General features: G+C 51.4%; 1 protein-coding gene across 4 annotated transcripts in view; it reads right to left on the reverse strand.

The window, feature by feature from the left end:
- Nucleotides 1-113: 113 nt before the first annotated feature.
- Nucleotides 114-27,604, reverse strand: part of LOC112266914 (arf-GAP domain and FG repeat-containing protein 1) — a 30,873-nt gene continuing 3,382 nt past the window's right edge. Inside the window, exons 2-14 of one of the 4 annotated variants that reach the window (XM_024444842.2) lie at nt 12,785-12,878; nt 10,970-11,085; nt 10,375-10,537; nt 9,748-9,931; nt 7,467-7,577; nt 6,631-6,717; nt 3,951-4,140; nt 3,577-3,656; nt 3,194-3,295; nt 2,083-2,130; nt 1,494-1,646; nt 1,291-1,385; nt 114-1,147 (exon numbers count right to left, since the gene is read on the reverse strand). In XM_024444842.2, the coding sequence (XP_024300610.1) occupies nt 1,088-1,147; nt 1,291-1,385; nt 1,494-1,646; nt 2,083-2,130; nt 3,194-3,295; nt 3,577-3,656; nt 3,951-4,140; nt 6,631-6,717; nt 7,467-7,577; nt 9,748-9,931; nt 10,375-10,537; nt 10,970-11,085; nt 12,785-12,878 (1,483 nt within the window). In that variant the 3' untranslated portion in view covers nt 114-1,087. The remainder of the gene's footprint in view (nt 1,148-1,290; nt 1,386-1,493; nt 1,647-2,082; nt 2,131-3,193; nt 3,296-3,576; nt 3,657-3,950; nt 4,141-6,630; nt 6,718-7,466; nt 7,578-9,747; nt 9,932-10,374; nt 10,538-10,969; nt 11,086-12,784; nt 12,879-27,604) is intronic. The other 3 variants (XM_024444845.2, XM_024444843.2, XM_024444846.2) reach the window with 3 other exon arrangements.

Raw genomic sequence — 27,604 nt, forward strand, 5'->3', positions numbered from 1 at the left:
ATCTCCACATTCAGACTGCAACATCTTCATAGTGACATATATATATATATAGATCAAATATTTAAATATGAAAATGGAGATGTACAGTGCAGCAATTTAAAGGCATGGTTTGGTCATTCTTTTTAGTTAAAATTCATTTTAATATATATATATATATACACACACACACACACAAACATATTAACTTAAATCTCTTTAACACCCAAAGTCAGTGGTCTTCAGTCTATATTGTGGTAAACCACCTGGACAGGTCAGAGCATAGGTGAGAGCCAATTCCCTTCCAGGTGGAGCCTCTGCCCTTGGGGCCAATTACAGAAGAGGAGAGACTCCTCCCCCTCTTCTGTAATAAATGATGAAATGCATGTTCTCTTTTTCTCTGTAAAAATAGTCCTACCGATATCACACTGCACAAACCCCTTTTGGTTCCCCTTTACAAATAAAGCAACTCAAAGCAGTCTTCTCAGCTCTTCCAAATAACATTTCTGCCCTTAAACTTGTGTTAAATGTACAAATACAGATATGCACAGAGCTAATTTCCACTAAGAAAAAAATATTTACAAAATTCCAGTGTAATGAATGGGAATATTTTGCAATAACTTAGTATCAGCCAGTTTGAATATACATATGCCTCAGCTGAGTCCGGGCCAGTTCACAGGTTAGATAGATGAGACCCTGTCCCTTTCACACATTTACATACACTCTTACCCAGAGCAACTTACAGGAGGAGCAACTTACAGGAGGAGCAACTAGGGTTAAGTGCCTTGCTCAAGGGCACATCGACAGATTTTCCACCGATTCAGCAACATTTCGGTTACTGCCCCAACGCTCTTAACCGCTAGGCTTCCTGCCACCCCTAACAACCCCTCCCTCCACACACCTTTACGTTGTTTTGATTTTTGTTGCCATGGACGGTGTTAGTTACGTCACTTTGTTGTTATCATTGTTCTTAAAACATAATACAAAATACCAGTTTTAGAAACAGTGTTTGTCTTTTTAAAGCGTCTTGTAAAACAAAACAGTGCAAGAGGTGAGAGCGGAGCACGCCAGTTGACAACACCCTAGTGGTGGAAGTTTGGGTGGAGCAGCGCTATAAGAAAGGATTTGTTGAAGAGCTTCCTGAGGGGTAGTGTCCTGAAGGGGCGCCCGCCTGGAAGGACGAGAGAGAGCGAGAGAGCGAGAGAGAGAGAGAGCGAGAGAGAGAGAGAGAGAGAAGGGGAGCCATTAAATCACCACTAGTGAAACTAACAAGTCTGGACATTTGGTTGAAAACCACCTGATGGTCCCACTCACCAAGAAGGGGTTACTAGAGACCCCGGGTGCGGCCATCGCCTGTCCAAAGGGGGTTACCACAGCCTTGGCCTGTCCATAGGCTGAAAACCCCACTCCTGGTGGACCAGAGAAAGAGTTGAATAATCAAGGTTTAATTGAAAAGGGTACACTACACAAATTCATGCAAAGCAAACATGCACCCATGCAAACACCCACACACACACCGTTGGGTTGCTGGGGATAGGCCGGAGGCTGGGGGAAGGGGGCCTGGCCAGGGAAAGGAGGTTGGAAGGTCCCACTGAAGCTGGTGGGGAGGTTGTAGGTAGCAGCGGTCCTGAATCCGGCTGGCATGCTCATGGACCCTGTGCCAAACGTGGCTGCAAGATAGGCGGGAGAGGAGAGGACACTCAATCTACACAATATCACATCAGTTACACAGAGCTCACGCTATACAAGATCACTGCTAAGTGCTAACGCAGACCACAAAACATCTGCACGCACACACACACCCCTACCTACCTCGTCAAGCTATAATCACACCTGACGCCAGGTTAACATCGGCACACAACCTGAACTAAAAATAGTGAGGGTAGAGGGGGGGATTGGTGAGGGCAGCTGAGGCAGCAGGACCCCCACACTCACAGATACAGTAGAAGCAGCAATGGGGTCAGGGCACACAACACATGCACAGTCGGCGAGACAGTCACAGGACGCTCTGGAGAGCTCTAGGAAGCACTGCCAGAGTCAAGACACAGGGAGGCAGAGAGGAGGGGAAGGAAGGAGAAAAGGAGTGAGCTGGAAGAGGGGACCTACCAAAGTGGGCTGGAGGGTAACCCTGCCCATGCAGACCCCCAAACAGGCCTGTCCAGCATCACGAGAGCAATCAGACAGAGCCATTATCATTTGCGCTGATACACCTTCACACTCTCTTTACAGAAACACTCAAGTCACCAATCAGTGTCTCTTTGATTTACTCTATGCAAGACTGTTACTACTTGGACTAGATCCTCATTTAGCTACAGACAATCGTTAGTGAATAAGGCCGCCGTCTTGTAGCAGCCGAGCCACCGGCAATCGACTTAGAGATTAATACAATTAGCTGAGCGATGAAGTGAAGACATCTGGTTCGTAACCTCATTATGACCTCTGATGACTCGTGACCACGAGTCCTCTCACAGGGTTTCAGGAGGTCACAGTCATCCTCCGTAAAAGTAATCCAAGAATATTGACTTGAGATTTCGGTTGGTTACTAGGCTATTCCTTGAATTATGCGACGTAGAGAACCTTTTACATGATCACCTGCCTCAGTTCATTTGGGAGATTTCAGCATGGCTGTTCTGCACGACCTCAAAGCGGCCACTAACCACTGATAGTTAGATCAGCTTTAGTCATAGAGATGTACGTCAGAGCTCATCTAGTATCTTTGCAATGGGGCTGCCAGTGAGGCTTTGGGTGCGCCCTCTTATCGAACTCAGTGGCCACGTCCGTATACCCGTACTTGCGTTCTGAATAGTGCGTTGTTTGAGCAAAATAAAATGTTTTAGAGGATGTGATATTTAGAACAGTTTGAAAGCGTTCAATTCCAAGACGTCACACTCACTTCGGCTTTTCGTCTAGAACAAATTCGCTGCATGATATTGAGGAAGAGAATTGTCTTTTCAGACTACCACGTGATCAGACGTAATGTAAAAATGGCGGGGAACCCAATTGCGCATTACATGACGCCTTCTCAGTATGCGTGTCTAGTATGTTGAAATCCGTTGCTTTCTGCATACATTTTTAGTGAACAGTATGTTCCATCTAAACAGTATGTAGTATAGTATGACATTTTTTTGTAAATAGTAAGAAAAATGATTTCAGGCACAGCCTATGGCTTTAGTTTCAAGTACATTGGGTATGCAAGACTTCCGTGGCGTGTCCCCACCTGCTGCCGCCACGGCCGCTGCTCTCCCGTTGCTCTGGAAGGGGTTGGTGGTGGCTGTCGCCGGGGCAACGGCTGCAGCAGCAAAAGGGTTTGTTGACAGACCTGGCAGAAGGGAAGAGGAGACATCCAACTCCTTTTAGTTCCTCTGAGTAGCTAAGTGTCTACAACTCTGGAGAAATGTGTTGCGGTCCCATTCTAATCCACCCCATTCTCCCCAAAGTGTGCACTCATTCACGCAAGAGAGTGAGTGAAATATGAAGAAAACTCCCATGCTTACACCTACCCAGTGGTTTTTAAACCCAAGAGGCGAGTGAACTAGTGAAGCGCACACTGAGGGGGAAAGGGTAGGGATGGAAACACACACATGGAGTGATGTTACTCACCTCCAAAACCCTGGGGCATGCTGGACATGCATTGCTGTGCCTGGGCTGACGAGACTCCTGTCACAGGGCCAAACATCCCCCTGGGAAAAAACAACAGCGTTAGAGTGACCCCATGGACTCAGCATGACAGAGGCTGTATCCCAAGTGACAGCCTATTACGCCTACATGGTCCCTAGCAGTAGTACTAAAAGTAGTGCACTTTTAGAGAACAGGGTGCGATTTGAGGCGAGGGCGCTGAGTATCATTTTGAAAGGCAGACCTACTTGTTGATTTATATATTTACAAAGATGTCAATATGAGACAGAAAGACCTCAAGGCATAGACTAGAGGGTAATGGAAAGAGGGTGAATTCCTTGGATGGCGTGTTCTCGTACCCTTGTGAAGTGCTAACGGTGTTGTAGACGCTGGTGGCGGGGGCCGACGAGCCGAACACGTTGTCCAGCTCGGCCAGCGCGGCGTAGCGGTCTGCCGCCGACGTACCCGTCAGCTGACTCTGGGGGTGACGCAGTCCTGCCGACGCCCCCGGGGGGAGAGAGCCCGGAACCCCGCTCGGGACACTACCTCCTGAAAACACAGACCGGTTCACAACACAGGAGGCCACTGTAGAAGCTCCATCCGTCTCCTACACCCGGCAGCGAGGGCAACACCACATCACGTCCACACAAACGAAACCGGACCCTGCTCCTCTACCAGTAGACCTACATCGAGATAACTATCATAACTGACTCAAACTTTTCTGAGCCTTTCATCTTCAAAAGCGCCACGAAAGTCTGCTTCACCGTATGCATATTAACAGTAGAATAGCCGGGACTCAATGAGTAGCCTACCAATACCCGCCAGTCAAATAAATCTATGTAACATCCACAATCACAAATAAATATATTCATATTTTGTTTAGGGTCATAAAAAAACATGCTACTAAGACAATTTATTTCAAAAGAACAGAATAGAGTGTTTTAAGATGTATTTATCTGTGCTATAGTAGCTGAGGCTATGGAGGCGCCATGTCAATGAAATTAACTTGTTCATTTAACAGACATCACATGCTTATATTCCCCAGGCCTTTACAATATGAATATGATGGAATATAAGAGAATACAAAGAGAAATAAGAGATAAGAGAATACCAAGGAAGGATATTTCTCCAAATGGGTATTTGCTGATTGTGATCAGCAGGCATGGAGCTGTGATTATTCTGGATAAAACATATTCTGAAAAGGGAGACTCTGTGTAAAACATTGTGTTGTTTGGCAAAACTAAGTTAAAAACCTTGGAATAAGGTAAAGCAATCAAAATGTCTGGCCTGTATGGATCTCTGTAATATTATTTTGAAAAGTGAGCAAGCACCAACAAACATCAAAAAGATGCCCTCTGTTGGTCAAACTAGCATTAAAAGGCAACAATGGCTGACAGTAAAATACTATGACATCATGCAACCCCAACGTGCCATACCATTCCGCAGCACCCCGCAAGCTGTGCTGTGGTATGACGCAACCTTTAAATGAGGACCCAATGACCCTGCTCATTCAGAAAGGATGGGACCCGGACTTTATCTATTCTACACCATGCATGAGCTCATCGTCCCCAACCCGATAGCCATCTCACTCTACTCGACGCATCTTGAAGTTTGCCGAACAGAGTGGGCGCTCGCAGCAGGGCCAGGTTAACCTTGCTCCGTCTTTGTCAGAGCTAAAGATGGTATGCAGGTCAGCCAGAGCTGCGTATCTATCGGCGGGGACGCTAGTAGTGTCTCGGTCTACCGGCCCATTGGGCGTTCCTGCAGAGGAGGCGTTACTCTGGCTCTGGGAGGAGAAAGTGAAGCATCCAGTTGGCACTACAGGATTTGGGGAAGTGGTCAAAATTAGCTAAATATCTAGCGCTAACTTGCTAGCGTTACACACCCCCCGAGGCCATGCTACCTGCGAGAGAGAGATGACAGAAAGGAGTCACATGAAGGGCCTGGGGGTGGGTGTGTGTGTTCCTGACTGTGCAGCATAAATCTGGGAGGATGGATTGAACACTGTGTGCTACAGGAGGCAGGCAGCATCTACAGAGCACAGCAGTGTCATCTGTAATTTCCAACAGTGCCGTGCTTCATCTGACCTGAAATCAATGGAGGATCTGCATTATACTGTTGAGTAGTATAACAGATCTAAATGGGGTCAACGGTGGCAGACTTGAAATGAGCCCAACGGCAGTCATGCGCCTTAGTCTGACTGTCACAAGAGCCACACAGTGGCTTCAAGTGTGTTTGTAGGAAGATTGGCATCTTTCTTAGCAATCGTCTCACACGGAGGGTTAGTTCAGCACAGAGACCGAGGTTAGGTCACGGTCTGAGGAAACAGCGGGAGAGTCGAGGTTAGGTCACGGTCTGAGGAAACAGCGGGAGAGTCGAGGTTAGGTCACTGTCTGAGGAAACAGCGTGAGAGTCGAGGTTAGGTCACGGTCTGAGGAAACAGCGTGAGAGTCGAGGTTAGGTCACTGTCTGAGGAAACAGCGTGAGAGTCGAGGTTAGGTCACGGTCTGAGGAAACAGCGTGAGAGTCGAAGCATCATCACTTCACGGGGAGTGGTTTGAGGGAGGAACCTGACTGTTGCTATGGGAATGAGAAATCCTGTCTACTCTCCTGTCTTAACAAATGAACACACCTACAGTGAATTACTGATCTTAGTACAATACACAGGTGGAGAAATCAGGTGGAGAAATCTTTCAATTTTTTGTTAATAATCTCAAATCATTAAGAGGATTTTCTGCAGGATAAGAGTTCCAGAGGCCGAGGTAAAAGTTGCCCTTCATTTCTTTCCTACACTGTTGGCTGCAGTTTAGACTGCATGATATCATGTTATTTTGCACCAATGGCCCTGTACTTCTGGATATGAACAGGTCAGCAAACAGCATACAACACACGCATCCACAGACAGGCACACACACACACGCATCAATAGGAACAACCATAAGCATTGATATGGGAAAACCCCTAGAGCCTACCAGACAGACAGAGTGGGGAGAAAGGTGTTCGCTAAAGGCTGAGCCCAGTGAGAGGGAGAGAACTTACTGTGAGCACCTGCACCCGGGTGAGGTAGAGCAGTGCCAGCGGTGGCAAACTCACCCACACTGCGGCTGGATGAGAGGAACGTGAACGCTGGCAGCCAAAACAGGATGGGGGCGGGGGGTGAGTACCAGAGAGACAGGGTGAAACAAAATAAGAGAAAGAAATAAACCAAAAAGGGGGGAAAAGTGCGAAAGTCACCCAAAAGCAAAACCAAATCATAACAGAGAGAATGGAGTCGGTATGAAAGCAGAAGCCAGGCAGTGTGGTGGTCAGTGTGGATGAGAGAAGGAGGAGCCTTTGAGAGAAAGGGGTGCATCTCCATAGTCTAAAGTGATTTCCTCTCCTTGTCTCCTCATCTGCACAGATCTGAAAACATATAGGATAGGTGCAAACAGATTCTTTCAGATCAGTGCGGATGATGGAAAGGAGACAAGGAGAGGACGCCACTGTAGAGTGCTGCGATGCACCCAGAGAGCAGTGTTTTCCCATCCACCACTGCGTAGAAGTCATCTGCAGACATTGTCCGGCAGAGGGCGGTGTGGTACATTCAAAACTAATTCCCTTGGGAGCCAGTGAGTAAGTGTGTGTGTGCCTTGAGCAGCCAGCTAGCAAATAGAGCCAATGAGAGTGAATTGTTGTCATTAATGCTAACTACAACACAGACAAAATGGACACAAACACATGACAAGTAGGAGTGAACTGATGCGAGTGTGGAACACAGAGACAGAAAGACAGAGCCTCTGGGAAAGGAGGAAGAGTGCCTAACAGTGACCTGTGTGAAAATGTGAGCGTGTGAGAGATAGAGACTGGCCATGAGAGGTGAATGGAGCATGCTCTACCTGTATGTGAGGTCTGGAAGGGGGCTTGGGGTGCCGAGGGGAAAGCACCCGATGGACCCGCGCTCCCAAACGCATCAAAGTTAGCAAAGTCTGCGTTTGCGTTCTGAGCAGCTGGAGGTTTGTACCAGGGTCAGACACATAAAATCAAAAAAGACAAACAAAACAGGACTCAATGAATGAGACGACTAATGGTCACATGACACAGGCAGCAACCCAAATGGCACTCTATTGCTTTAGGGCACTACTTTTGACCAGTGCTCTGGTCAAAAGTAGTGCACTAAATAGGGAATAGTGTGCCATTTGGGCAGAAAATGACAGAAATGACACAGAGATATGGAACTAAACTAGATGGCTAATGACAGACTAGCTAATGACAGACTGGCACCAGATGACAATGACCATCCAAAAATGGATGTGATGATGATAGGTTCACATTCTCCTATAGAGCACTGCTCTGACCGAAGCTCATGTTCCCTTCTAGTGTGTGTGTCTGCCACTGTCCTGGTTCAATGTAAAACATATTTTAAATGAAGCACACAGTACATCCATTGATTCCACGCTCTCATCGTCATGGCAATTCTGAATAATGCAAATAATAAATCAACCAAAGCAAAGTTGGTAGAATTAATAATTTAATAGGATCTCTATAGATGTTTGAATGTATAATATTTGGTTGGTAAGTGTAACAGTGTTCATTTGAAACCCCATTTTATTTCCTTGCCATGGTCATTCTATTCATGAGAATTCAATTCCATTTCAATGTGATATCACAGTCGAGAAGAGCAACTTCAGTAGAATGTTGAATGTTAACAGGCACCAATGTTGACTTGGAACTCGACAACCACCTCAAGACTAGATGTCTGACTTGGCTCTGCTATCGAAGATTATAAATGGTTCACAAATTAACTTCAACACCCAGTAATTTCACCAGTTCATACCATGGACGGCACAGAGACGCATCTTCCTGCGAGAACTTCAAATTCCATCAATGGTAAGCATCAAATACTGTATTCTTACCAGGATTTGGTTCATTTCTGTCTTTCCATTTGGCTTATTATGGAGTATTTCTCAAATTCCATGTAGATAAATGGAATTGGTTTTATTGTTACTTTAGGCCAGGTCCTCCCGAGTGACTCATAAATCTGGCGTTTTGAGTGTTTGTACGTTCCAGTCCCTAAACATGGCCAGCTTCTGCTACCACAACCAGCACCTGCCTGAGCAGGAGAAACATCTGTTCTACAAGAACATGGGAGATGATACACAAGGTGGAGATCTGCAGAAAAGAGAGGATGAAGAGATGGGGAAACTGGAAGCCATTCTGGGGGTGTTGGGAGTGGGCTGCAGAGATGGGCTTCCTGTGACTCAGATTTATTTTGTTTAAGTAGTAGAAAATAGGATAGGAAAGGGTTGACAGGTATAGAATGTGTGATAAGTGTGTAGGTTATCATCCATTTTCTATTTAAAAAAAAGGAATCATATTTCAAGGAGCAAATTGTGATGTGTTTTTGTGTGTCTTTCAGCCTCGTGTGGGCTGACCTTGGTGCAGCCTCTCTGCACCAAGGTAGAACTTTATGGCTCTTTGAGGACGAGAAAACGTTATCCTCTGAGCAAACAGCTTTACGTTGGCCTCAGTAACCAAGGAGACTGACCGCCCATAGCCCTATGAGAACTCTAGTATCTGGCGATGCTTTACATAGATCAGTGTGATGGACAACGAGGGGGTTAAAAACGTATCCAAAAACTTGGAAATCAACCAATCAGCCATCATTAACAATGGAAAAATCAAATGATTTATTATTGAAATAGCCTGGGCAACCGAGAAAAACAGATTGGTACAATTTAAGGCCATGTGGCAAACCATAATGCAGGCACTAGGGAGGGGGGTGTGAACATGCGGGTCTGGGCAGAGGAGATGACGTCGTTGTGTGTGTGCAAGTTGTCATTCTTATGTGTATATTTGTATCGTAAGATGAAAAACAGAGTGTGGTAAGAAAATGTGAAGGTCCATACTCTTGAAATTAAGGAAATCGAAATGCCTCTAAAGTTTCTTCCACTACCATAAAACAGACTTTTGCTGAAGCAAAACACCCAAATACTCTTCAGGAAATTGACCTCTTTCTAATTCCATAATTATGAGTGGATCATTGAGTATACGTATCATTGACCAATGGAGTCTAAGCACTAAGCAGTAGATGTAACCACTGTGCCGAGGGTTTTTCTAACACAAGGTGTAGTGACCGCTCCGGGGACCGGTGCAGCTTGTGCCACTCCTCCTCCTTACCTGGCTGACTGTTGAAATGTGCAAAGTTGGCAAAGTTGGCCGCCGAGCCTGCTGCAGTCTGAGAGTGGGGCGGCGCGGCGAAGATGTCTCCGCCCAGGTCGCTGAGGAGGTCAAACTTCTTGTCGTGGAACTGCTGCTGCTGGCTCAGCTGGAGGGCCTGGGCCACACGGCTCCCCACCGGAGACTAGAGAGACAACAGGGCTGTGTTCACTGGTGCATGCCGTAGCAAAACGCTTTGCAACAGAAATCAAAAATGGGCGTTTCTTATTGGACAGAAGTTTGTATGGAACCTCCCCGTTTCATTCCATTTCGTGCTAAATATGACCCAGTTAACTCACAGAGAGACAGACACTTCAACCATGCAGAAATAGTTCACCTGGATATCCGCACTTCACACAGGCCAGCTTGTCGAAAGCAACTCAAATAAATATGATGTTTTTCCTACTAGAGCCAGGAGGGTTTCCTGAACACATCTTTCCAGGAAAAACTCCCTGGGCCCTACTTCAGGTCAGGAAAAACTCCCTGGGCCCTACTTCAGGTCAGGAAAAACTCCCTGGGCCCTACTTCAGGTCAGGAAAAACGTTGTACGGCCTGTTATCAGCCAGCTGAGTAACCAGTGTGTCTTACTTGACTGGGCGTGTGCTTGTTGAGGTGCAAGGTGGGGGCCGACTCCCCCAGCAGTGTTTTGAGGGGTCGGACCTCGGGGGTGCTGCTGGTGCTGCTGGCTGACGAGCCAGAGATGGAGGCGTGGACAGAAGCCACCACTTTGGCCTGCTCCGGGGGAACAAACCTAAATCACAACAACAACCATGTTCAATTGGTTACACAGCAACACAGGCTTTAATTGAAATGGACAAGTTTTCAATGATAGCATGACGGTAAATGCTGCCAGCCGCCACGGTAAACGGGGCCTGTCGTCAGAGTTAAAATAAGTCCAACTTTTGCCATCGCGTTTCCTACCGGATGTTGATTTGCACTGTTTGTTTACTGATATCATCATAGCAACGCATACCGTCGTTCCGCCACCCTCTTCCTTGCTTCCTTGTCCTGCTATGCTGACTGGTATGACGGATGTGTGTAAATATTAGACTTTCCTTTTGGATTCAACTAACGCATACAGTGACCCAGACATCATCCACCAAATACATCTGGGTTGTTACTGCTGCAAAGTGCCTTGCTGCTCCTTCTGACCAGAGCTCTATGGACTACAGCAGCCTCTCACCATCTCTTCTTCTCGTATTTCTCCTGAAGGAACTCCTTGACTTTCTGGGGTTCCCTGAAGTCCGGTATGGAGGTAGTTCTGTCGTCGTAAAGCCCCAGCCATATCTGTTTGCATGACTAGAGAAGACAGACGAGAGAGAGCGAGAGAGCGAGAGAGAGAGAGAGCGAGAGAGAGAGCGAGAGAGAGAGCGAGAGAGAGAAGAAAAACACGTTTGGTGAAAAATGAAAGGCGAATAAAAGTCACATGCAAATCAGAAGATGTGGTTCATCACCTTTACAGAGAAAAAAGACAAAACGTGAAAGAGAGAGAAAACCCTTCAACACCTCCAGGCCAAGACAGCTGCAGCAGAATGTAGCACATTCAGGGTCATTCCAGGGTGTCTCTTGGGAGCCCGGAAATGGAGCGATCTACAGACAACTTGCCAAGCGATAAGAGAGGTTACAGTATACATGGATATCTAGCATTTTACAATTAGACGCAGACAAACAACCGAATACATACTGAAACAGACGGACATGAGGAGAGACAGGAGGAGAGACAGGAGGAGAGGAGAGAGACAAACCGAGAGAGAGACCGAGACACCGAAAGAGACCAAAAGAGAGAGACACACAGAGAGAAACTATTTATAAGAAGAGGACAGACAACAGCAGACAGTAAAGTCAAGGCTGAAGATAATGCATGTCCTCCAAGGCTTGTGTCGATGTTTCCAATAGGCCTAGAATATTCTTCTACATAAAGCACCTGACATACATAGCCTGCAGAACAGCAACAAGGACAAGCACAGGCTCAATTCTGTACCACTACCACATCATCTAGCAGAAGAGCATTACTCCAATTCAGAATCCTTGGCAGATTAAAGTGTGTGTGTGTGTGTGTGTGTGTGTGTGTCAGGGCCAACTAAATAAATAACCAGACACATGGAATGCATGAGTGAGCATCAGAGCACCATCTCCTGAAAGAGCTGCTCTGTGTCTGTTGTGCCGTGGCCACCCGGTCTGTAGGCCACCACGCTATTCTCAGAGAACACACAAATCACACTTTACAGGATTAGGGGAAATATCTGTGGAATGTTACCCAAAACCAAAAGGGGGAAGGGTGAGGCCGGCCATATAGGATTCTGGAACACAACGTATGGATTTCCATGATCTGGGGTTAGAGTAAGTCTCAGGGCATTGAGGACAAGGAGTCAGCCTGCCAGCCCTCCTTAGACAGATTAGGAGCTCCCGAGTGGGGCAGTGGTCTAAGGCACTGCATCTCAGTGCAAGAGGCATCACTACAGTCCCTGGTTCAAATCCAGGCTGTATCACATCAGACCATGGTTGGGAGTCCCATAGGGCGCCGCACAATTGTCCCAGCATCGTCCGGGTTTGGCCGTCATTGTAAATAAGAACTGACTTGCCAAGTCAAATACAGGTTAATTTTATTTTTTTATCAAAGAAAAAGAGGTGGACATACGAATGTGGCCTAGCTTGGAGGACAATGGAAGTTGAATAGAAACATAGGCTACTAGCCGGGTCCCAGATCTGTTTGTGTGCCTGGCCATCACAATGAGCATAGAAGTCAGCAAGAGAGCATAAACAGATCTGGGACCAGGCTTGAAAAACACTTCTTTATCATTATAAACCTATGTGTTTCTGCATTCTAGTCTCCATCGGGATGCTAAGAACTGGAAGAGCTGGACAACAAAAACTAGCATTTCATTTTGGCCTGTTTGCTTCCCTTTGGCTCCTAGTGAATACAACCCAGGCAGACATCAGCCATGTTGACAACAGTCCTGGGAGGTCTGTGGGGCCCGGTCACAATGTTTGACCCTACCTCATTGCCGTGTTTCTGGAGAAACTCGATTTCCTGTTGCGTGAAGGTCGTCATGGAGATGGACTTCACTCTGTGGGGTGGGTTCAGCCCTCGCCTGAGTACAGGAGAGGGGGAGAGAAGAGAAGAAAGAGGGAGGAAGACGGGAAAGGGGAGGAGAAATTAAAGAACAGGAAGATGGGAGAGGGGAGGGCGAGGAGGGGAGAGAAAGCAGGAAGGGGGTTAATTTAATTGTAAAGCATCACAGATTAAGAGCTCCCATTAGATAGGATCAGAAGATTCAGATCCCTGTACTGACAGCTCCTCAGACTGTCGCGATTAATTAGGAACGTGCTGAGTTCTGCTGGGCTTATGACTGCAGAATCTGGGACAACAGAGACATCACTAGAGAGGGGGAGAGAGAGAGAGAGCGCAATTTTTCCCTTGTATAGCCTAACACGGGTACTGTTAGGTTGCCGTCACGACAAACAAGACCGTGTTAGCTCACTGAGCTCAATCCTAAACGGTAGGCCTCGATCTAACACTAGTCTAAGTCTCATGCAAGGTTACTTATCATGCAATGCTCGTTGAGCCACCTAGCTCCGTTACACTTGAAGGCAGTTAGTTAGCCTAGGTGTGTGTATGTGTGTGTGAGTAAGTGTTTGATGAAAGTGTGTGAGCTTTTAGAGTATGTGCTCGAGTCCCCTTGTGATGTGTGAGTGAGCCCGAGCCATCAGGCGGGTCGGTTTCCTGCCTCCATTTCCTGTGCACGGCTCTGCTCCGGTGTGCACGCCATTTCAAGAAGGAGGGGGGGGGAAGTCTGAGGAACAGGTGAAACTGTACCCTGTGTCACTCGGGACACCTGAGCCTCTGCACTTGTTAGTAAGATTTGTCTCGTTAACATTTGCTCTAGACCACTAGTTTTCAACCTGTGGTCCGGGGTACTGCAGGTGGTCCGCAATTTTTGTTATATATATATATAAAAGACAGTTGTGAGTATTAATGGTATAATACACAATTTGACATTACTTTCACAATGCAAATTGTTTATAATAATAGGCCTGTTTACATTCACTGCTAAAATGGACTAAATTTGACAGCCAAGATATTTTATGTAAAAAGGAATCTGCGAATGGTGGTCCTCGCACACACACACTTTGCCTAAACAGTCTCCATGGAGACCCAAGAGCTCTAAAAGCTCTAGAGAACATGGGAGGGAGCAACGCTGTGTAAGACTAGACTGGGGCTGTTCTTCAATTATTCACTGCTCTTGCCTTTAGCCCTCTTGTTGAAATTAGGGATGAGTGCCACCCAAATGGTAGAGCAGCTCATTGTATGACTATGGATCACCCATCCATCACCTTCCGTCTTCAGTTCTATACAGCACTACTCACTCAACTGACTGACTGGAGCGGCACTCAGAGTTCCCAGGTCAAAAGTAGTGACACTAGACTGGGAATAGGGTTCATTTGGTACACGGCCTGTGTATGGGGTTAAATTATCGCTACACTCACGCAAGCATTTTGCTACACTCACATTAACATCTACTAACCATGTGTATGTGATAGAGGTCGACAGATTAATGTCAAGTTATAACAATCTGTATTTTTGGACACCAATTTGCAGATTTTTTTTTTCACCTTTATTTAACTAGGCAAGTCAGTTAAGAACACATTCTTATTTTCAATGACGGCCGACTGGGGAACAGTGTGTTAACTGCCTTGTTCAGGGGCAGAACGACAGATTTTTACCTGGTCAGCTCAGGGATTCGTTTTTGCAACCTTCTGGTTACAAGTCCAACGCTCTAACCACCTGCCTTACATTGCACTCCACGAGGAGCCTGCGTGGCAGGCTGACTACCTGTTACGCCAGGGCAGCAAGAAGCCAAGGTAAGTTACTAGCTAGCATTAAACTTATCTTCTAAAAACAATCATTCAATCATAATCACTAGTTAACTACACGTGGTTGATGATATTACTAGTTTAACTAGTGTGTCCATCGATGCGGTGCCTGTTAATTTCTCATTTTATCACAGCCTACTTCTCCAAACGGGTGATTTAACAAGCGCATTTGCGAAAAAAGCACTGTCGTTGCACCAATGTACCCAACCATAAACATCAATGCCTTTCTTTAAAATCAATACACAAGTATATATTTTTAAACCTGTATATTTAGTTAATATTGCCTGCTAACATGAATTTCTTATAACTAGGGAAATTGTGTCATTTCTCTTGCGTTCCGTGCAAGCAGTCAGGGTATATGCAGCAGTTTGGGCCGCCTGGTTCATTGCGAACTGTGTGAACTCCATTTATTCCTAACAAAGGCCGTGATTAATTTGCCAGAATTGTACATACTTATGACATAACATTGAAGGTTGTGCAATGTAACAGCAATATTTAGACTTAGGGTTGCCACCCGTTAGATGAAATACGGAACGGTTCCGTATTTCACTGAAAGAATAAACGTTTTGTTTTTCGAAATGATAGTTTCCGGATTCGACCATATTAATGACCAAAGGCTCGTATTTCTGTGTGTTATTATGTTAGAATTAAGTCTATGACTTGATCTTTGATAGAGCAGTCTGACTGAGCTGTGGTAGGCAGCAGCAGCCTCGTAAGCATTCATTCAAACAGCACTTTTGTGCATTTTTCCAGCAGCTCTTCACAATGCTTCAAGCATTGCGCTGTTTATGACTATCAACTCCCGAGATTAGGCTGGTGTAACCGATGTGAAATGGCTAGCTAGTTAGCGGGGTGCACGCTAATAGCATTTCAAACGTCACTCGCTCTGAAACTTGGAGTGGTTGTTCCCCTTGTTCTGCATGGGTAACGCTGCTTCGGGGGTGGCTGTTGTCGATGTGTTCCTGGTTCAAGCCGAGGTAGGAGCGAGGAGAGGGACGGAAGCTATACTGTTACACTGGCAATACTAAAGTGCCTATAAGAACATCCAATAGTCAAAGGTATATGAAATACAAATCGTATAGAGAGAAATAGTCCTATAATTCCTATAATAACTACAACCTAAAACTTCTTACCTGGGAATATTGAAGACTCATGTTAAATGGAACCACCAGCTTTCATATGTTCTCATGTTCTGAGCAAGGAACTTAAACGTTAGCTTTCTTACAAAGCACATATTGCACTTTTACTTTCTTCTCCAACACTTTGTTTTTGCATTATTTAAACCAAATTGAACATGTTTCATTATTTATTTGAGGCTAAATTGATATATTATATTAAGTTAAAATAAGTGTTCATTCAGTATTGTTGTAATTGTCATTATTAAAAAAAAAATATATATATATATATATATATATAGCAAATCGGTATCGGCTTTTTTTGGTCCTCCAATAATCGGTATCGGTGTTGAAATACCATAATCGGTCGACCTCTAGTATGTGACCAATTAAATGTTATTTGAATTACTGACCAATTACAGGGGTAGTTGTATATTCAGATCTACTATTGAGCTTTGGGGTGTATCCACTTTGTCACAAATAGAATGACTGACACAAAGGCCTCACACTGAGATTACAGTCAACCTGTGTTACATACCAGACACCAAACGAAAGATAACAGACCAAAACGGGGAGGAACGAGTTTGAACTTGAGAAAAGCTTGTTTTCCGCTGCAAAGCATTTTGCTACGGTGTGAAGTGCACTAATGAATGAGACCCAGACCAATACACACATTCTATTCAGCCTGTCAGAAGCATCATTCCGACCATGTTCATGCTGGCACAAAATACAGCACACCCGACAGCGCAGTTGTGGTCACAAGTGCAGGGAACATTTGACTTTTCAACCTTCTCTCTCTAGCTAAGACCGGCCAGTTAGCCAACTATGAGGGCGAAGTGAGCGTTTGACTCTGTGTGTGTGTGTGTGTGTGGGGCATATGAAGGATCAGTTCACAGTCTCATGAGGAGGAAAGTAGGTCAGATACTGGGAGAGAGTTCCAAACCCCTCCAGCTCTGAAAAAGGATGGCATCACACCGCAATTGAACAATTCAGACACTTTGTAATCACTGAGTGTGTGTACGTGGTTACAGTGAAACCCAGTTGATTTGCATACCCAGTGGTATTGTCAAACTTTCACACTATTCTCTCACTCTCACACAGTATGTGTAGAGAGAGCGGAAACACCCAGCAGGGAAGCGCCTAGCATACGGACTCCTCCAGGATGAGAGACAGACAGAGGGACAAAGACAGACAGAGACCGAGACAGACAGACCGAGAGAGACAGAGAGGGACAGACAGACAGACCGACCGACCGAGAGAGACAGAGGGGGACAGACCGACCGACCGAGAGAGACAGAGGGGGACAGACCGACCGACCGAGAGAGACAGAGGGGGACAGACCGACCGAGAGAGACAGAGGGGGACAGACCGACCGAGAGAGACAGAGGGGGACAGACCGACCGAGAGAGACAGAGGGGGACAGACCGACCGAGAGAGACAGAGGGGGACAGACCGACCGAGAGAGAGACAGGGGGACAGACCGACCGAGAGAGACAGAGGGGGACAGACCGACCGAGAGAGACAGAGGGGGACAGACCGACCGAGAGAGACAGAGGGGACAGACCGACCGAGAGAGACAGAGGGGGACAGACCGACCGAGAGAGACAGAGGGGGACAGACCGACCGAGAGAGACAGAGGGGGACAGACCGACCGAGAGAGACAGAGGGGGACAGACCGACGAGAGAGACAGAGGGGGACAGACCGACCGAGAGAGACAGAGGGGACAGACCGACCGAGAGAGACAGAGGGGGACAGACCGACCGAGAGAGACAGAGGGGGACAGACCGACCGAGAGAGACAGAGGGGGACAGACCGACCGAGAGAGAGACAGAGGGGGACAGACCGACCGAGAGAGACAGACAGAGGGGGACAGACCGACCGAGAGAGACAGACAGAGGGGGGAGAGACAGACAGAGGGGGACAGACCGACGAGAGAGAGACAGACAGAGGGGGACAGACCGACCGAGAGAGACAGAGGGGGACAGACCGACCGAGAGAGACAGACAGAGGGGGACAGACCGACCGAGAGAGACAGAGGGGGACAGACCGACCGAGAGAGACAGAGGGGGACAGACAGACCGAGAGAGACAGAGGGGGACAGACCGACCGAGAGAGACAGAGGGGGACAGAGACCGAGAGAGACAGAGGGGGACAGACCGAGAGAGACAGACCGAGAGAGACAGAGGGGGACCGAGACCGAGAGAGACAGAGGGGGACAGACGAGAGAGACAGAGGGGGACGACCGAGAGAGACAGAGGGGGGAGACGACAGACGAGAGGGACAGACCGAGAGAGACAGAGGGGGACAGAGAGGAGACAGACCGAGAGAGACAGAGGGGGACAGAGCGAGAGAGACAGAGGGGGACAGACGAGAGGGACAGAGGGGGACAGACAGAGACAGGACAGACCGAGAGAGACAGGGGGACAGACCGAGAGAGAGACGAGAGAGACGAGGGGGACAGACGAGAGGGGGACAGACCGAGAGGGACAGACAGGGGGACAGACCGACCAAGGGACAGAGGGGGACAGACCGACCAAGGGACAGAGGGGGACAGACCGAGAGGGACAGCCGAGAGGGACAGAGGGGGACAGAGCGACCAAGGGACAGAGGGGGACAGACCGAGAGGGGGACAGACCGAGAGGGACAGAGGGGGACAGACCGAGAGAGACAGAGGGGGACAGACCGAGAGAGACAGGGGACAGACCGAGAGAGACAGGGGGACAGACCGAGAGAGACAGACCGAGAGAGACAGAGGGGGGACAGACCGAGAGAGACAGGGGGGACAGACCGAGAGAGACAGAGGGGGACAGACCGAGAGAGACAGAGGGGGACAGACCGAGAGAGACAGACGAGAGAGACAGGGGGACAGACCGAGAGAGACAGACCGAGAGAGACAGGGGGGGACAGACCGAGAGAGACAGGGGGACAGACCGAGAGAGACAGGGGGACAGACCGAGAGAGACAGGGGGACAGACCGAGAGAGACAGGGGGACAGACCGAGAGAGACAGGGGGACAGACCGAGAGAGACAGGGGGACAGACCGAGAGGGACAGACCGAGAGGGACAGAGGGGGACAGACCGACCGAGAGAGACAGAGGGGGACAGACCGACCGAGAGAGACAGAGGGGGACAGACCGAGAGAGACGACAGAGGGGACAGACCGACCGAGAGAGACAGAGGGGGACAGACCGACCGAGAGAGACAGAGGGGGACAGACCGAGAGAGACAGAGGGGGACAGACCGACCGAGAGAGACAGAGGGGGACAGACCGACCGAGAGAGACAGAGGGGGACAGACCGACCGAGAGAGACAGAGGGGGACAGACCGAGAGAGACAGAGGGGACAGACAGACCGAGAGAGACAGAGGGGGACAGACCGACCGAGAGAGACAGAGGGGGACAGACCGAGAGAGACAGAGGGGGAGAGAGACAGAGGGGGACAGACCGACCGAGAGAGACAGAGGGGGACAGACCGACCGAGAGAGACAGACAGAGGGGGACAGACCGACCGAGAGAGACAGACAGAGGGGGACAGACCGACCGAGAGAGACAGACAGAGGGGGACAGAGACCGAGAGAGACAGACAGAGGGGGACAGACCGACCGAGAGAGACAGACAGAGGGGGACAGACCGACCGAGAGAGACAGACAGAGGGGGACAGACCGACCGAGAGAGACAGACAGAGGGGGACAGACCGACCGAGAGAGACAGACAGAGGGGGACAGACCGACCGAGAGAGACAGACAGAGGGGGACAGAGACCGAGAGAGACAGAGGGGGACAGACCGACCGAGAGAGACAGAGGGGGACAGACCGACCGAGAGAGACAGAGGGGGACAGACCGACCGAGAGAGACAGAGGGGGACAGACCGACCGAGAGAGACAGAGGGGGACAGACCGACCGAGAGAGACAGAGGGGGACAGACCGACCGAGAGAGACAGAGGGGGACAGACCGACCGAGAGAGACAGAGGGGGACAGACCGACCGAGAGAGACAGAGGGGGACCGACCGACCGAGAGAGACAGAGGGGGACCGACCGAGAGAGACAGAGGGGGACCGACCGAGAGAGACAGAGGGGGACCGAGAGAGACAGAGGGGACCGACCGAGAGAGACAGACCGAGAGAGACAGAGGGGGACAGAGCGAGAGAGACAGGGGGACAGACCGAGAGGGACAGAGGGGGACAGACAGACCGACAGACAGACAGACCGAGAGAGACAGGGGGACAGACCGAGAGAGACGAGGGGGACAGACCGAGAGAGACAGACCGAGAGAGACAGACCGAGAGAGACGAGGGGGACAGACCGAGAGGGACAGACCGAGAGGGACAGAGGGGGACAGAGGGGGACAGACCGACCAAGGGACAGAGGGGGACAGACCGACCAAGGGACAGAGGGGGACAGACCGAGAGGGACAGCCGAGAGGGACAGAGGGGGACAGAGACCAAGGGACAGAGGGGGACAGACCGAGAGGGGGACAGACCGAGAGGGACAGAGGGGGACAGACCGAGAGAGACAGGGGGGACAGACCGAGAGAGACAGAGGGGGACAGACCGAGAGAGACAGAGGGGGACAGACCGAGAGAGACAGACGAGAGAGACAGGGGGACAGACCGAGAGAGACAGGGGGACAGACCGAGAGAGACAGAGGGGGACAGACCGAGAGAGACAGAGGGGGACAGACCGAGAGAGACAGACGAGAGAGACAGGGGGACAGACCGAGAGAGACAGGGGGACAGACCGAGAGAGACAGGGGGACAGACCGAGAGAGACAGGGGGGACAGACCGAGAGAGACAGGGGGACAGACCGAGAGAGACAGGGGGACAGACCGAGAGAGACAGGGGGACAGACCGAGAGGGACAGAGGGGGACAGACCGACCGAGAGAGACAGAGGGGGACAGACCGACCGAGAGAGACAGAGGGGGACAGACCGACCGAGAGAGACAGAGGGGGACAGACCGACCGAGAGAGACAGAGGGGGACAGACCGACCGAGAGAGACAGAGGGGGACAGACCGACCGAGAGAGACAGAGGGGGACAGACCGACCGAGAGAGACAGAGGGGGACAGAGACCGAGAGAGACAGAGGGGGACAGACCGACCGAGAGAGACAGAGGGGGACAGACCGACCGAGAGAGACAGACAGAGGGGGACAGACCGACCGAGAGAGACAGACAGAGGGGGACAGACCGACCGAGAGAGACAGACAGAGGGGGACAGACCGACCGAGAGAGACAGACAGAGGGGGACAGACCGACCGAGAGAGACAGAGGGGGACAGACCGACCGAGAGAGACAGAGGGGGACAGACCGAGAGAGAGAGGGGGACAGACCGACCGAGAGAGACAGAGGGGGACCGACCGACCGAGAGAGACAGAGGGGGACCGACCGAGAGAGACAGAGGGGGACCGACCGAGAGAGACAGAGGGGGACCGACCGAGAGAGACAGAGGGGGACCGACCGAGAGAGACAGACCGAGAGAGACAGAGGGGGACAGAGCGAGAGAGACAGAGGGGGACAGACCGAGAGGGACAGAGGGGGACAGACAGACCGACAGACAGACAGACCGAGAGAGACAGGGGGACAGACCGAGAGAGACGAGGGGGACAGACCGAGAGAGACAGACCGAGAGAGACAGACCGAGAGAGACGAGGGGGACAGACCGAGAGGGACAGACCGAGAGGGACAGAGGGGGACAGAGGGGGACAGACCGACCAAGGGACAGAGGGGGACAGACCGACCAAGGGACAGAGGGGGACAGACCGAGAGGGACAGCCGAGAGGGACAGAGGGGGACAGACCGACCAAGGGACAGAGGGGGACAGACCGAGAGGGGGACAGACGAGAGGGACAGAGGGGGACAGACCGAGAGAGACAGCGGGGGACAGACCGAGAGAGACAGAGGGGGACAGACCGAGAGAGACAGAGGGGGACAGACCGAGAGAGACAGACCGAGAGAGAGGGGGACAGACCGAGAGAGACAGGGGGGGACAGACCGAGAGAGACAGAGGGGGACAGACCGAGAGAGACAGAGGGGGACAGACCGAGAGAGACAGACGAGAGAGACAGGGGGACAGACCGAGAGAGACAGGGGGACAGACCGAGAGAGACAGGGGGACAGACCGAGAGAGACAGGGGGACAGACCGAGAGAGACAGGGGGACAGACCGAGAGAGACAGGGGGACAGACCGAGAGAGACAGGGGGACAGACCGAGAGAGACACAGGGGGACAGACCGAGAGGGACAGACCGAGAGGGACAGAGGGGGACAGACCGAGAGGGACAGAGGGGGACAGACCGACCAAGAGACAGAGGGGGACAGACCGAGAGGGGGACAGACCGAGAGGGGGACAGACCGAGAGAGACAGAGGGGGACAGACCGAGAGAGACAGGGGGACAGACCGAGAGAGACAGGGGGACAGACCGAGAGAGACGAGGGGGACAGACCGAGAGAGACAGACCGAGAGAGACAGACTGAGAGAGACGAGGGGGACAGACCGAGGGGGACAGACCGACCAAGGGACAGAGGGGGACAGACCGACCAAGGGACAGAGGGGGACAGACCGAGAGGGACAGCCGAGAGGGACAGAGGGGGACAGACCGACCAAGGGACAGAGGGGGACAGACCGAGAGGGGGACAGACCGAGAGAGACAGAGGGGGACAGACCGAGAGAGACAGAGGGGGACACACCGAGAGAGACAGAGGGGGACAGACCGAGAGAGACAGAGGGGGACAGACCGAGAGAGACAGGGGGACAGACCGAGAGAGACAGGGGGACAGACCGAGAGAGACAGGGGGACAGACCGAGAGAGACAGGGGGACAGACCGAGAGAGACAGGGGGACAGACCGAGAGAGACAGGGGGACAGACCGAGAGAGACAGGGGGACAGACCGACCGAGAGAGACACAGGGGGACCGACCGAGAGAGACAGAGGGGGACCGACCGACCGAGAGAGACAGAGGGGGACAGACCGAGAGAGACAGAGGGGGACCGACCGAGAGAGACAGAGGGGGGAGAGAGACAGACCGAGAGAGACAGAGGGGGACAGAGCGAGAGAGACAGAGGGGGACAGACCGAGAGGGACAGAGGGGGACAGACAGACCGACAGACAGACAGACCGAGAGAGACAGGGGGACAGACCGAGAGAGACGAGGGGGACAGACCGAGAGAGACAGACCGAGAGAGACAGACCGAGAGAGACGAGGGGGACAGACCGAGAGGGACAGACCGAGAGGGACAGAGGGGGACAGACCGACCAAGGGACAGAGGGGGACAGACCGACCAAGGGACAGAGGGGGACAGACCGAGAGGGACAGCCGAGAGGGACAGAGGGGGACAGAGCGACCAAGGGACAGAGGGGGACAGACCGAGAGGGGGACAGACCGAGAGGGACAGAGGGGGACAGACCGAGAGAGACAGCGGGGGACAGACCGAGAGAGACAGAGGGGGACAGACCGAGAGAGACAGAGGGGGACAGACCGAGAGAGACAGACCGAGAGAGACAGGGGGACAGACCGAGAGAGACAGGGGGACAGACCGAGAGAGACAGGGGGACAGACCGAGAGAGACAGAGGGGGACAGACCGAGAGAGACAGAGGGGGACAGGAGAGGACAGACCGAGAGAGACAGACAGGGGGACAGACCGAGAGAGACAGGGGGACAGACCGAGAGAGACAGGGGGGACAGACCGAGAGAGACAGGGGGACAGACCGAGAGAGACAGGGGGACAGACCGAGAGAGACAGGGGGACAGACCGAGAGAGACAGGGGGACAGACCGAGAGAGACAGGGGGGACAGACCGAGAGAGACAAGGGGGACAGACCGAGGGGGACAGACCGAGAGGGACAGAGGGGGACAGACCGAGAGGGACAGAGGGGGACAGACCGACCAAGAGACAGAGGGGGACAGACCGAGGGGGACAGACGAGAGGGGGACAGACCGAGAGAGACAGAGGGGGACAGACCGAGAGAGACAGGGGGGACAGACCGAGAGAGACAGGGGGACAGACCGAGAGAGACGAGGGGGACAGACCGAGAGAGACAGACGAGAGAGACAGAGGGGGACAGACCGAGAGAGACAGGGGGACAGACCGAGAGAGACAGGGGGGACAGACCGAGAGAGACGAGGGGGACAGACCGAGGGGGACAGACCGACCAAGGGACAGAGGGGGACAGACCGACCAAGGGACAGAGGGGGACAGACCGAGAGGGACAACCGAGAGGGACAGCCGAGAGGGACAGAGGGGGACAGACCGACCAAGGGACAGAGGGGGACAGACCGAGAGGGACAGACCGAGAGGGACAGAGGGGGACAGACCGAGAGAGACAGAGGGGGACAGACCGAGAGAGACGAGGGGGACAGACCGAGAGAGACAGACCGAGAGAGACAGACTGAGAGAGACGAGGGGGACAGACCGAGGGGGACAGACCGAGAGGGACAGAGGGGGACAGACCGACCAAGGGACAGAGGGGGACAGACCGACCAAGGGACAGAGGGGGACAGACCGAGAGGGACAGCCGAGAGGGACAGAGGGGGACAGACCAACCAAGGGACAGAGGGGGACAGACCGAGAGGGGGACAGACCGAGAGAGACAGGGGGGACAGACCGAGAGAGACAGGGGGACAGACCGAGAGAGACAGGGGGGACAGACCGAGAGAGACAGGGGGACAGACCGAGAGAGACGGGGGGGGACAGACCGAGAGAGACGGGGGGACAGACCGAGAGAGACGGGGGGACAGACCGAGAGAGACGGGGGGACAGACCGAGAGAGACAGGGGGGACAGACCGAGAGAGACAGGGGGACAGACCGGGGGACAGACGAGAGAGACCGGGGGGACAGACCGAGAGAGACAGGGGGGACAGACCGAGAGAGACAGGGGGACAGACCGAGAGAGACAGGGGGACAGACCGAGAGAGACAGGGGGACAGACCGAGAGGGACAGAGGGGGACAGACCGAGAGAGACAGAGGGGGACAGACCGAGAGAGACGAGGGGGACAGACCGAGAGGGACAGACCGAGATGGACAGAGGGGGACAGACCGACCAAGGGACAGAGGGGGACAGACCGAGAGGGACAGCCGAGAGGGACAGAGGGGGACAGACCGACCAAGGGACAGAGGGGGACAGACTGAGAGGGGGACAGACCGAGAGAGACAGGGGGGACAGACCGAGAGAGACAGGGGGACAGACCGAGAGAGACAGGGGGACAGACCGAGAGAGACAGGGGGGACAGACCGAGAGAGACAGGGGGACAGACCGAGAGAGACAGGGGGACAGACCGAGAGAGACAGGGGGACAGACCGAGAGAGACAGGGGGACAGACCGAGAGAGACAGGGGGACAGACCGAGAGAGACAGGGGGACAGACCGAGAGAGACAGAGGGGGACAGACCGAGAGAGACAGGGGGACAGACCGAGAGAGACAGGGGGACAGACCGAGAGAGACAGGGGGACAGACCGAGAGAGACAGGGGGACAGACCGAGAGAGACAGGGGGACAGACCGAGAGAGACAGGGGGACAGACCGAGAGAGACAGGGGGGACAGACCGAGAGAGACAGGGGGACAGACCGAGAGAGACAGGGGGACAGACCGAGAGAGACAGGGGGGACAGACCGAGAGAGACAGGGGGGACAGACCGAGAGAGACAGGGGGACAGACCGAGAGAGACAGGGGGACAGACCGAGAGAGAGGGGGACAGACCGAGAGAGACGGGGGGACAGACCGAGAGAGACAGAGGGGGACAGACCGAGAGGACAGAGGGGGACAGACCGAGAGGGACAGAGGGGGACAGACCGAGAGAGACAGACCGAGAGAGACAGAGGGGGACAGACCGAGAGAGACCGAGAGAGACAGACCGAGAGAGACAGAGGGGGACAGACCGAGAGAGACAGAGGGGGACAGACCGAGAGGGACAGAGAGCGCTGAACCCATATCCCAGCAGAGGCCATCTATGCAGCATCCTCACCAGCCAACGCCTCTGTAGTACTCAGACACACACACTTCTTAGCCAAAGCCAACAGATGACCCTGTAGATAACATGGTGTCCGTCAGCACTGTTCAGCATTCATTCAATGCTTACAAGAACACAAGGGTCAGTCATCTTGATTCAGGTCACCATAAACTATGGTTGAGCTCTGGAGTTTTTACTAATCAAATTAACCAGAAAATTCAAATAGGTCTGAGGTTTTCCTGGTCAAGTCACATGGTCAGAAAAGAACTATGGTCGCTGAATTATGGTCAATGTGTCACTATAATAACTTCCTACTGTAAGGAAACCTCTACAAACATTGTGTTCCTCCTGGGGAAAGCCTCTCCACCTTCATATGGAATGTGTTTACACAGTAGATTCTAACCCCACCCATTAAACAAGCCACAGGCGAGGGGGGGAGGGGGGCTGGCTCTGAACCCCTGACAAGTAGGCAAGCAGTTAGCTAACTGGCTTAATTAATAACTACTCAAATGAGTTAGCCTAACTAACTGGCCTAGTTAACGACTCAAATCAATGACGAGAAGACAAGACCGAAAACCAACTATTAATCTCAAACCAAATCAAAAGGCAAAAGGGCATTGAAATAGTGAGGGGGTCTTTAAGGTAGGTTCTGTTGAAGGGAAGGGGTCAATAAAGAGACAGAGCTCAGGAGGATGGGTGTGAAACTGGTCACATTTCCCTCAGATTCCTCTTCAGGGTGTGGGAAGGACAGACATGCCAGCAGCACTAAGAGCTTTCCTATAAAAAATACAAACACACACATCCTTAAATTATAGGCCTAAACCAGGAGCTTGTAACACTATGATTTGTCTGTGTCTGTATAAGTCGCCAAGCACAGATGAGTCTCAAAGAACACAATGGGGCAGTTTCTTAGACCCAGAATAAGCCTACTGCTGGACTAAAATGCTTCCTCAACACAGATTCCCCACTGAAAGTGTTTCCCAAGAAAAATACTTATCTGGGTCAGGGAAATTGTCCCGCATACAGTAATTTGATGTCTCTCAGTCAGTGCTAACCTCCTCTACCCTTTCTGGGAACCAAAGTGAGAGAGCTGAAGTCAATTCGCAACTTCCTGCATTTTTCCACTTCCTGTTTAACTACCCTGCTTGCTGCTGATGTAGCGAAACAGGGCCAAAGGGCCATGCCACCACTTCCCCACACTAGAATCACACCAGGCTTCCTGCATACATACAGTACCAAGAGGCAGACAGCAAAGCAGTCCTTTCCCCTGAGTCCCACACGTCTCTCTAGCTCAGCAACATGGCAGTCGCTCAGTCCTGCCAAGAAAGATTTGCACAAGACTCAAGATTCACCGCATAAGTAAAATGGATCGCCTGATCAGCAGAAAGGAGGATAGGTCAGTGAGGTAATTGTTCTGCTGGGAAACCAAATATAATCCCGGCAGTACTAAAGATGACCACCTAGCTACTGTGTTATTACATTGGAACAAGGTATCGACCACTAGCTAGACTACATATGAATAACCTATCTGATATGGCTAGCCTATAGGCCTACGTTTGGTAGGTAAAGTCTAGGTAGCATACACTTTACAGTTTGGCTACCATCTTCTTTTTTCACATTACACAGTCAGAGACAGTGTGAACCTCTTCAGAGGAGCCTGTGTGTCTGAGCTTAGAAAATAATTCCATTATCCCACATCAAAGTTTAATACTACAGCACCACAGGGAAATTCACAGTGGACTCCCTGCAGAACCATTACAGAGATGAGAGAGAAGGGCCAAACTCTGTCCATCTGCAGTGATTATCACACCGTGTTCTCACAGTTGAAGCGCACCCCCACCCCTCCCCTTAGCTGCCAAAACTAAGACATGAGAAACACTGC

This window comes from Oncorhynchus tshawytscha, linkage group LG14, assembly GCF_018296145.1.
Source record: "Oncorhynchus tshawytscha isolate Ot180627B linkage group LG14, Otsh_v2.0, whole genome shotgun sequence".
Lineage (NCBI taxonomy): Eukaryota > Metazoa > Chordata > Actinopteri > Salmoniformes > Salmonidae > Oncorhynchus > Oncorhynchus tshawytscha.